At 48.1% G+C, this 12116-nt stretch overlaps 2 protein-coding genes across 5 annotated transcripts in view; both read left to right on the plus strand.

The window, feature by feature from the left end:
• The window catches only part of PRR14 (proline rich 14), a 588115-nt gene that overhangs the window by 488240 nt on the left and 87759 nt on the right, over positions 1-12116 (plus strand). The gene's annotated exons all lie outside the window — the stretch shown is intronic.
• On the plus strand, positions 577-4422 carry LOC147703136 (uncharacterized). The gene is made up of 2 exons (XM_086928885.1): positions 577-1617; positions 2544-4422. The coding sequence occupies exon 2, from the start codon at positions 2625-2627 to the stop codon at positions 3195-3197; it is 573 nt and encodes a 190-aa protein (XP_086785011.1). The 5' UTR covers positions 577-1617; positions 2544-2624; the 3' UTR covers positions 3198-4422.

The following is a 12116-nucleotide window of genomic DNA, read 5'->3' on the forward strand; positions in this document are numbered from 1 at the left end:
AAGGGACATAGCGAGATCCTGGAAGGATCCTTGTGCCCCCACAGTCACAGCCTGGCAGAATGGAATGGATTATTGCATGGGTCTGGAGCAGCCTGTTTGTCGCACGAGGGTGCCCCCTCAAGCACTATAAGATTTGGAAGAAGTGGGCGGACTACCGGGGCCTGGACTTGAACCCACCCGCAGAGGAGGAGGCCCTACAGTATGATTGATGGACACACAGCCTTAGTTCAGGTCTATACTGTGCAACGTTTGGCAGGGCACGGACGGAGTAGGCAGCAGCACGCCTGGGAGGGGGGGAGTTGGAGGGGGTGGATAGGGGTAGAGGGACTTACTGTTGGTTATTTCATCGTTTGCAATACGTACGTAAATGGTTGCATGATGTGTTATTGATCATTGTTCCTAGTGATTGTCTCTGGTGTTCAGAGCATTACCTGATATATTTTGTCATGCTACTAATAAAATCTGTTTTGAAAAAAAAAAATGTTATATGCTGGCTTTGTCCTCCCTTACCCTTGGCTCACCAGAGAAACCTCTACCGGCAGTAATTAGTGAGCTGACAGAGTTTGGGGGGTTATAAGATACTGAATCTATCCTTGAGCAGATCGACCGCACATGATCTATAAGAAGGATACACATTTAACTGGGCACAATGAAATATTAAATATGTGGGTGTCACACTCTCTCCGGACATCAGAGACCAGTAAAAGTAAATATACTTTTGCAGCGTGAATCTTTCTGGATTCACTATGCTGTGCATTATTCCGCGGTCTAGTGGTTTGGTCCGGAATCGTAGTCTTTTATTCTTTTCTTTTTTTTTCATAGCCCAGGTGGGCGTCGAGGTCCCACCTTTTGGTGTCCTTCCTGTGACGTCGGCACGCTTCCTGCGGAAGCTCCCACCCTTGGACGCCATCTTCAGATTCTTTATTCCGCCGTTGGGTCTGGATCGTCACTGAGAGGTTCCAGAGTTTTTGGAGAAAAGAAGAAGGAAAAGACTGAAATCTACAAAAATGATTGGAGAATACATCCAGGAACAAGAACATTGAGCCGGGACGACGAAGAAGGAGGAGAACATCGAAGACTTCAACGTCCAATGGAGAATGCGCACACAGGGGGCTGCTGAGCGCAGGAATGGACAAGACTCCGTTCAAATTCTGCCGCAATTGCCCCCACAAATACGAGCAGAAGGACCAGCATCCTGTTTGCAACCTCTGCCTGCCGGTCGACCACTACAGCAAGGAATGCAACGCCTGCTTTGTCTTCACCCCGAAGACTCTCAAGATTAGAGAGAGGCAGAGGATAGCCAACCACAGCATGCAAGGCAAAGGCCAACCTCCGTTGCTTAGGGACTTGTGCCTCTCCAGTGACGAAGAGGACATCGCCGAGGGACCAGATGACTACACCTTCGTAGAGACTGATAAGAAAATTACAAAAGAGGAGGGAGAGACGTCGACCTCTAAAACCCCAACAGACTATCGAAAGCCTGAGTCAGACTCGCGAAAAACAGAGTCTAAGTCCACGAAAGGCGCCGAAAATTTCGGCAGCTGCATCCAGGGACAAACAGCCCAGCGGATCCTTCGAAAAGGACTCCCAGGCGGCGAAAACACAAGAAAAGCCTAGGTTGGTCAATCAATGACACTTATAGAGCGCGCTACATACCCGTAGGGTCTCAAGGCTACTGCTCGAACAGCCAGGTCTTCAGCTTCTTCCTGAAGGAGAGGTGGTCTTGGGTCAGGCGCAGGTCGGTCGGGAGGGAGTTCCAGGTCTTGGCGGCCAGGTAGGAGAAGGACCTTCCTCCTGTAGTCGCTCTTCGGATGCGGGGGACGGCGGCGAGGGCGTGGTTTGCTGATCGGAGGTGGCGTTTGGGAGCGTAGAAGTTGATCCGGCTGTTGAGGTAGCTCTGGCCTTGGTCGTGTAGGGCTTTGTGTGCGTGGGTGAGGAGGCGGAAGGTGATTCTTTTGTTGCCGGGGAGCCAGTGAAGGTCTCTCAGATGTCCGGAGATGTGGCTGGTTCGTGGGATGTCGAGGATGAGTCTGGCTGAGGCGTTCTGGATCCGCTGGAGTCTCTTCTGGAGCTTGGCGGTGGTACCGGCGTAGAGGGCGTTGCCGTAGTCCAGTCGGCTGGTGACGAGGGCCTGGGTGACGGTCTTCCTGGTCTCGGTGGGGATCCACCAGAAGATCTTCCGTAGCATGCGTAGGATGTTGAAGCACGCCGAGGAGACGTTGTTGACTTGCCTGGTCATGGAGAGGGAGGAGTCCAGGATGAAGCCCAGGTTGCGTGCATGGTCTGTCGGTTTGGGTGCGGTGCCCAGGGCGGGAGGCCACCAGGAGTCGTCCCAGGCGGAGGGTGAAGAGCCCAGGAGGAGGACCTCCGTCTTGTCAGAGTTCAGTTTCAGGCGGCTGGTCGTCATCCACTCGGCTACCTCTTTCATCCCTTCGTGCAGGTTGGCTCTGGCGGAGGCGGGGTCGTTGGTCAGGGAGAGGATCAGCTGGGTGTCGTCGGCGTAGGAGATTATGCTGAGGTTGTGTTTGCGTGCGATGGTGAAGCAATTGGTGAAGCACAACCCCGAAAAGGAGCGCTCGATACCGAAGGACAAGGATCCAAAGGCTACTTCGAAGTCGACGTCTATGTTGAAGAGATCGTCTGAAACACTCAACGCCGAACAGGCCTCCGAGATGGAAAGGAAAAAGAGAAGGCTTGAGGCCGAAATGGATAACATCCTGCAAAGGAGAAGAGAATTCGATGAACTGATGAAGAGGTTCACCATCCCGTCGAAGCCAGCGACAAGGATCGTCGAGGGCGAGGAAGAGTTTGACGCGGAAGAGCCGCCGGAAACTCCCGAGCCCCAAGAACACCAAGAGGAAGAGGGCCTATACTATGGCAAGGAAGATGAGGAAAACCAGTGCACGAGTTTGGACTCTGCATCCTCGATGGCGCAGGACCTGGATTGGCAGGACCTCGACGCCGAAAGCCCAGAAGAGGCCATGGAGACGTATCCTTCTAAGCCTTCGCTGCCAGGTGACATTGGTATCCACAACATGGTCATCAGGAACGTGGCAACAGCTTATGGAGTGAAACTGGAAGAAGAAAAACCAAAAGCCTGCTTCCTCTTAGAGACCCTGCTCCCCAGTCAAACCAGCAGTCAATTCCTGTGCATGCTACCAAGCTTCCTGGACCAGGGGAGGGAGGCATTCAAGTAACCAGCAGGCTGCAGGTCTGTCACACCTAGGACAGAGAAGAAATACAAACACTCCTCTAAGGATCCTCCCGACATCCAGGGATCCGTCACAGCTGACTCCATTACAGCAACAGCCAGAAAGAGGGCTAACGTTCCCACAAACTCAGGCCCACCACCATACAAAAAAAGTAAGAGGATAGACCTCACTAGAAGGAAAATAGAAAGGAATGCAGCACTACACTGGCGCATTGACAACTCTAATGCCCTACTCAACAGACATACGTACCAGCATTGGGATGAGGTCGGCAGCTGCTCAAACACCTCCCTGAGCAATACCAACAGAAGGCAAGAATATAGGTAACACATGCCTGAAATCAGCCCTGGATGCGGCAGACACACCCAGCAGGCTCATGATGATCGGGGTCACAGAAAGAAGGCATGCCTGGCTGAGGATTTCGGGCTTCAAGCCGGAAGTACAGACTAACATCCTGAACACCCCCTTCAATGGAGAAACACTTTTCGGAGCACCAGTGGATGAGAAACTCACCCAACTCTAAAAGGAAAATGAAACTGGAAGGTCCATAGGGGCCTTGCAATTCAGAGGAATGAGAAGAGGCACATCAACACGGAGGGCAAACGAAGGAGGGGGAAACCAGCCGGGAACATCACATCAGACATTCCAGCAGGGCTACCAGAGCGACAATCAAGCACAGCAGGGCCAGCAAAAACAAACCTGGCAATACCAGCCTTGGGGCCAGTCCTTTCGCGGGAGGGCGAATCGACGAGGGCAAACAAGAAGAGGGTGCCAGCAACCCACCTCAAAGTGACTCTGCACCACCAAGCATGCCCACCCACGCAACACCTCTACGGGAGGGGCACAACAAGGTAAACAAAAAAGGGTTACACGGACTAAAAACCAACGAACATGTAACACCAGTAGGAGGCAGACTAAAACACTTCTTCCAGGAATGGAAGAAGAAAACAGACAAATGGATACTGAACATCATACAGTTCGGATACTGCATAGAACAGGAAAAGAAACCACCAAACTGGAAACTAAAAAGAAAAGCACGCTCCGCAAAAGAACTAGAGCTACTCATAGAGGAAGCACAAGAACTCCTCCACAAAGAAGCCATAGAAACAGTACCATTCAAGTAAAGAAACGAAGGAGTGCACTCTAACTACTTCCTCGTACCAAAGGTGGACGATACGTTAAGACCCATCCTCGACCTACGGTTCCTAAACCAATACATAAGAACACAAAAATTCAAGATGACATCTCTACAAGAAGTCATTCCTCAGATAAGGGACAGAGACTTTATGTCCACCATAGACCTAAAAGACGCCTACCTACACATTCCCCTGAACAGAAAGCACAAACATCTACTGAGATTTGCCATCGACAAAGCACACTGCCAGTGCACCGCCCTGGCCTTCGGACTAAAATCCGCACCAAGGGTCTTCACCAAGTGCCTCGCAGCTGTGGCAGCGCACCTAAGGAGGGAAGGGATCCATGTATACCCCTACCTCGACGACTGGCTAATAAAAGCAAGTTCCTACAAACAATGCAAAGAACATGCACAGCGGGTCACCAAGACACTAACAGAGCCGGGATTCTCATACACTGGGGGAAATCCTCAATGGAACCAGAGCAAGTGAAGATCTTCTTAGGCGCACAGATCAACACCATTCACAGCAAAGTGTTCCCCAGCGACAAGAGAACACTTGCCCTGCTGAAGGAAACACGTCGGTACCAGAAGGGGCGAGCTCTGACAGTGAGGACAGCAAGCAAGATCATGGGGATGATTGCATCCTGCAAACACCCTGTCCCCAATATACGGCTACACATGAGACCATTCCAGTGATAGAGTGCAGGCTCACCTGCTCAACATACTCACCTGGGCCCATATATCAATGTATATATTAAACAGGTAAACCTACACACTCTATTCAATTGGGGTTTTTACCATCTAAGTCACTGATACCTATGTCCAAAAGGATCAAGGGAGTTAGAGAGAAAAATAGTTAGCAATAATAACATTTAATATTTTTATGAATAACCACAAACTCAGAATAAGTTTTAAATCTTTAAGTATTTTAGAAAATGTAGAACATGAAATTCAGATTAACTTCTTATTCTTTAGAATAATGCAGATTTATGAGAAATATAACATTGCAAATGCATTTGGAGAAAAATATCGTTAAGCATTTAGACAGGGGGCGGGTAAGAGAAAAGGAAAACAGAACAATGACAAACCCACACTTTATAGTTACCTATTTCGGTGTGATGACCAATCCTGGTCACGGGCTGAATCAAAGAGTAAGATAATCCCAATTACAGGTGCCAGCAGGTAAGAACAGGTGTAAGCCAGAAATTAGAACCAGGACAGGATACGGACCAAATTGGATCCGGACAGGACCACCACAGGTTAAGACAAGCATCAGAGTTAAAGTTCAAAACGCCAGCATTGAAAACCCTCTCTGCAGCTAACAGTCGAACCCAAATTGGGTCATCGATCTCCTTCCCAATAACCCTGATTGGATTATCAAATCTTCTGACAGAGTGCTCCGCCAGCAACTCTGCTCCCGATCACCTATTGAGTGTGTCAGTGACAGGTCAGCTATTCGGCCAAGTCTGACAATCTAGCTAGCTAAGCCTACCCTAGTTATACTATTTTACAGGTCAGTGTACCACCCCCAAATGTTGCAAATGTGTGAATCCTACAATTTTATTGGACAAGAATGAGGAGTAGCCATCACACCATATTTTTCTAGAGGCAACTTGTCAATCATGTATTCATGACATCCCCTCCCATAACTTTATCAACCCATGTTCTTTTTATTCCTCCCGGTAATGAAATGTATCAAATGTTTTATTTTAAATAACAATTTTATCAATTCAGCTTCCTCTGTCAAGGCAAGAATTTCATTCTTCTCCGCCTCCTGTGTCCGTCTTGGCCATGATTCAAGGTTACAGCTTCTGTAACTTTAGGACTTTGTCGACCAGTCGCAGTTTCTCCAAAGATGGAGCTCAGCACAGCATTTTAGGCCCATTCAGTTTATCATGTAAAACTAGAAAAGAACAGTTTTAGAGACAGAGAATAAATGAATACACTGTATACCACTTCTTTCTACTCTACTCCCGTTATTTTAAACTATTGCATTAGAGATTATGCAAAACAGACAGTTTAGCAAGGCAGCGGTGCAAGCTTCTTGCACGTTAGGACACTTAACGGCCATCTTAGTTCTATTGCGCAGAAGCAGAAGTTTTCCCTCCAAGCATATCACGTGGGCATGACAGACGCATGCGCAGTAGAAAATCCTGCATAGCAGCAGCCATTTTAGTGCAAGCGGATTATTGTTAATAAAAGCACATTGACAAGCTTCCCCTAGATACCTAATGTCATGTAAGCAATATTAATAAGACCAAAACATGTTAATTAGTACATTAATGTTATTACGAGAGGGTTGAGTACAAGCAAGTCACTTTACGTGTAAAACCTTTCTCCATCACCAGGAATGGCTGCAACAACAATAGTCACAAGCTACAGGGAGTTTGGAAGATCTAGTGGTTGTAACGCACGCAGTGCAAGAGGAGATAGCATGGTGAAACAAGGAGAACATAACGAAGGGGAAGCCTTTAACACCACAAAACCCAGCAGTGACCATCACCACAGACTCATCCCAGAAGGGATGGGGAGGACACATGAACAAACTCAAGGTGCGGGCCTGTGGACTTCAACAGACTCGATGAAGCACATCAACTACCTGGAACTAAAGACCGTGCTCCTCGCTCTAAAAGCCTTCCAGAAACAACTGTATATGCAGAGAGTGTTGATACAGACAAACAACACCACAACAATGTTCTACATCAACAAACCGGGAGGAATACAATCAGTCGCACTATCCAACCTAGCGCAGGATATATGGAGATGGGCCATCCCACACAAAATAGACCTCCTAGCTATACACCTACCAGGGAAGGACAACATGGAGGCAGATTGGCTCAGCAGACCGACATCGGCGTTCCACTAGTGAGAGCTCAATGCACAAGAAACACAAAGGCTATTCAAGAAGTGGGGGACTCCAACAATAGACCTATTTTCAACACACCAGAATGCAAAATGCTGATACTTCGCATCCAGGCAACCAGGGGAACAATCCCAGAGGAATGCCCTATGGATAAGCTGGTCGAAAACATTTGCCTACACTTTTCCCCCGATACAACTGATACACAGGGTACTCAGCAAATGCAGAACCAGCAACATGACGCTGATTCTGGTGGCACCACAGTGGGCCAGGCAGTCATGGTTCTCACAAATAGTGGAGATGGCACAGGGACCACCTCACAAATTCAGGAAAAGAAAGGACTTACTGTCCATGCAAAACTGAGAGGTACTCCACCCAGAGCCAGAGAGCCTCTGCCTAGCGGCATGGCTCCTGAAGACATAGAGTCTGTACACCTCAAACTGCCGGAGAGCACACCGCGGGTGCTACGAGAGGCAAAACCTACCACACGGAGGTGCTATGTGGCAAAATGAAAAATATTCACACAATGGTGTATCAAGAAAAAACTGCATAAGAAGATGACAAAGGAATCAACGCTGCTAAAATATTTAACACACCTGCTAATATCAAGCCTAAATTCCACCTCGCTGAGGGTATACCTGGCAGCGATAGTAGCCTACACAAGAGGAGACAGGAAAGAGCTTCTTTAAATCAAAAGTAGTGAAAAGGTTCCTGGAAGGGGCTAAAAGGATAGCACCACCCAAAAGGATGCAGCCACCGGCATGGAACCTTAATTTAGTCCTAACAGAGCTTATGAAGGCGCCCTCCAAACCCATCCATAAGGCCTCACTACAAATGCTCACAATGAAGACAGCCTTTCTAGTGGCAATCACCTCGCTACACAGGGTAAGCGAACTGCAAGCACTAACGCTACAAGAACCTTAAATCCAAATACACAATGACAGGGTTGTGATGAGAACGGACCCACACTTTATGCCAAAGGTGGTGTCAAGGTTTCACATGAACCAGACAATACAAATACCAAGCTTCTTTCAGAAACCATCCACAAGCGCAGAGAGGGAACTGCACACTAGAAGGGCAGTAATGCATTACATGGAAACACCTAAAGAGCACAGGAAAACAAAGCAGTTCTTTGTGTCCTTCGCAAGCAGTTTCCTGGGTAGACCAGTAACAAAGGGCACCATCACACTATGTTTCGCACAAACAATACAATTCTGCCGCAAGTAGGCAGGTCAAGAACTAACAGAGGGGGCACAAGCCCACTCTACCAGAAAAAAGGGAGCAACAATAGCCTTCCTGGCTAACACACCCATTCAAGACATGTGCCTGGCGGCAATATGGGCTTCAGTGCACACGTTCACTAAGCACCACTGCGTGGATATACAAATGAACAAGGAAGCACAAGTAGGACAGAAAGTGCTTCAACATATATTCAACAACCAACGCTCATCTTCCACCCAGCCGCCACAAACATAACAAACCGCTACAAAGTCTATGCACAGCATAGTGAATCCAGAAAGATTCATGCTGCAAAACAAATACTTTCTTACCTGTCGGTGTAGTTTTGCAGCTTGAAGATCTTTTTGGATTCACTAGCGAACCCACCCACCTCCGCCAGAAAGATGAGGCAGGAGAGGAAGGTGGAAATACAAGGACAATATACAAACCTTAAGAGACAAAGTGGAAATGTATTTACTTTCAAGGAAGAACTTGAAAACATCGCAAAAGGATTCATGAACACAACACAAAAACATGAAAAAAAGAATCCGAAGATGGCGCCCAAGGGTGGAAGTTTCCACAGGAAGCGTGCCGACGTCACAGGAAAGACACCAAAAGGTGGGACGTTGACGCCCACCTGGGCTACAGAAAAAAAAGAAAGAGAAAAGACTACAATTCCGGACCCAACAACTAGACCGCGGAATAATGCACAGCATAGTGAATCCAGAAAGATCTTCAAGCTGCAAAACTACACCGACAGGTAAGAAACTATTAGATACCTTTGCTCTCCTCAGTCAAGAAGGACCTAAATAGATGACCCTCCTTATGTTTCATATATAAGACAAATAAATGCAACTAAATTGAATATACTGGCATGATTTTTATACCCATTTCTGGATCTTCCTATCACGCTGGCAGGAGACGTCCTGGAGTAATTCCATACCCAGTTAACATGGTTCGTATTGCATAAATCTAAACCCAGAAACTTCCACACAAAAAAGTTGCAATCATCCAGAATGCGTGGGGCATTGCATTACCAGATCTGCGCACATACAACACTGCTACAAAACTTAAAATTATTGCGGAATGGTTAAAAGGGGAATCCTATACTATTTGGGTACATATGGGTAATGCAATAATGAACAGGCTTAGAAAGCCACATAGACCACTCAATTCACACTTATGTGCATCAGTAGCCATATCACTGACAATGTGGGATAAAGTAATGACGAAGAATAAAATTCCCCTCATCATATACCTTGATTCATTTTAACCCTCCCGTCAATCTGGCATTACTAGAGGGAAGGTTTGGGAAAAGGAGAGAGAGTGAATGTGTTTTAAAATAGAAGATAATCTTGTGAAAGAGAACATTTGTTCCTCTAACCAATGCGAAATAGACTTAAAAATTGATGAAAGGGACCATCTGATAGACATCTAGCTGCAGATTCCTTAACTTTTGAATTCTTACCAGGCATCAGACTGGATCTGTACATGCTGGAGGACGGCGTCGTACGACTCAGTGATGACGTTGGTTCAGATTGTGACATCAGTGGAGTCTTGAAAAGGCCCCTCTGTCGCACGGAGATCAGTTAATTATTTTCTGGTCTGTAACATGGATCCAGAAAAGAAGTTCCTCGGGCCGCTATCGGACCAACTTAGACAGTTTTTGTCAATTTGAAACAGTGTGCTTTTCTTAGGTCTTCAGGCTTTAAAGATTGTGGGGTCTTGCACTTGACAAATGTAGGTAACGGACCCACACTCCATATGTATGTGGTGTTTAGGGGAACAGCACAACTGTGAAGACTGAGGCTTCTGCCAGAAGCTGAAGCCGGAGGCGCTCAAGTGACATTGTATGAAACTGCTAGTGGCGTGGATGTTGCGGGCTACAGAGACTTAAAGTGAGCCTCGGTCTCCTTCTCATTCAGAGGGTTGTTAACTGGGCTGTTGCAGGTGTCGGAGCCGTTCACTGTGACGTCACTCTCCATTGATGTTGTCCCAAGGTAAGCACCGGCGTTTGAAGCCTCGGCACCCCACAACTTCGCTGTGTGGAGACTCCGTCGCCTACTGCTCCTCCCACTTGCCGGTTTAGGAGGACGTACACGACTCCACCCTGCACCAGCCCATCTTTCCAGGAGCCGGGGCATCGGTGGCCCAAATGAGTGAGTACTACAAAGTTCGAGGCATGTGGGCTGCTGAATTCATATCTGCGCATAGATCGCCGCCTAGTGTTGGGTCCAGATGAATGCACTATGTTGTCCTGGAAGAGTCTTCGAAGTATCACAAGATAGGTGACTCCTCCCCTGGACTACAGTGCGCATGGGCATCTTCTCCATCCTCAGATTGTGTTTTTCCGCCATTGGGTTCGGATGTTATTCCTACACTCCAACTTCGGAATAGAAACAAAACTTTTCTAGAGGCCAAAAGGCCTTAGACTTTGACGGTATTGTTCTCGCTCGGTACCTCTTGACTCGATGAATCTTTCCATCTTGATCCGGTCGTCGACGCGGGCCGTTGGGCCTTTTCGACGCCACGTTGACCTACTGTCGATGGAAAGGAGCCTGTTTAAAAGGTGCCCACAATGCCACTCCAAGTTCCCGCATACTGACAAGCATTCAGTATGCAACAAGTGCCTTTCTCCAGACCATAAGGAAGAAACCTGCCCGGCCTGCGCCCAGTTTTGATCGAAGAAAACCATACGGAATCAACGGGCCGCTAGGCAAGAGATGCAGCGACAGGCACCGGAACCGGACAACATCTTCGATGATGACCAGGAACTTCCAGAAGCTCAAGACTCTGACCTAGAGATCGTCACCGTCGAGGAGTACTCTGACTCTGATGACGAGATCCCACCGGGGCAAATCGTGAGTACACTGCCCCCGACACCGATTACCCCGTTACCGAAGGCTCCGGTCGAGGCATCGCCAAAAGGCCTTAGCCAAGATCAAAACAAACATTTGCCAGCCCCGCAATCCGGCTCGGCTCCGAAACCAAAACCTAAGCCTTCAGAGACCCCAGGGCCAAGTACAGCAATCCCAAAGAAGGTTCCAGAACCTAAAAAGGTTGTCGACCCGAACAAAAGCGTACAGCCCAAAAGGGTCTACTCAAATAAAAACTTCGACCCGAAGAAGGCTGTGCAGCCTAAAGGTGTCGACCCCAAAAAAACAGTTGTCCCAAAAAAGGACGTCGAGCCGAAGGTCGTCGAGCCCAGAAAGGACACCAAACAGCCGAAGGGCGCCGACACCAAAAAAGACGTTGAGCCAAAAAAGCAAGCTGTGCCAAAGGTCGCCGAACCAAAGAAGGTCACCGACGGAAAGGGTGCAGTACCGAAGCCTATAATCTGGCCGGAAAAGGCTATCGACCCGAAGACAAGTGCTTCGAGAACACCAGTTGATCCCAAAAAGACCATCGACTCGGTAAAGGACAGCCAACCAAAGAAGCCTGTCGAGCACAAAAAAAGTGTCGAACCAAAAGACCCGGTCGACCCAAAAACACGCGCCGACCCTAAAGAAGGGCCCGACCCGAAGAAAAGCACTAAGGCACGAGAGTCGTCTAGGTTCAATCAATCAATCAATCAATCAAGGCATTTATAGAGCGCACTACTCACCCGGAGGGTCTCAAGGCGCTTGGGGGGGGTGGGGTGCCGCTCCTGCTCGAACAGCCAGGTCTTGAGTTTCTTCCTGAAGGAGAGGTGGTC

Source organism: Lissotriton vulgaris, chromosome 7, assembly GCF_964263255.1.
Source record: "Lissotriton vulgaris chromosome 7, aLisVul1.2, whole genome shotgun sequence".
Taxonomy (NCBI): Eukaryota; Metazoa; Chordata; class Amphibia; order Caudata; family Salamandridae; genus Lissotriton; species Lissotriton vulgaris.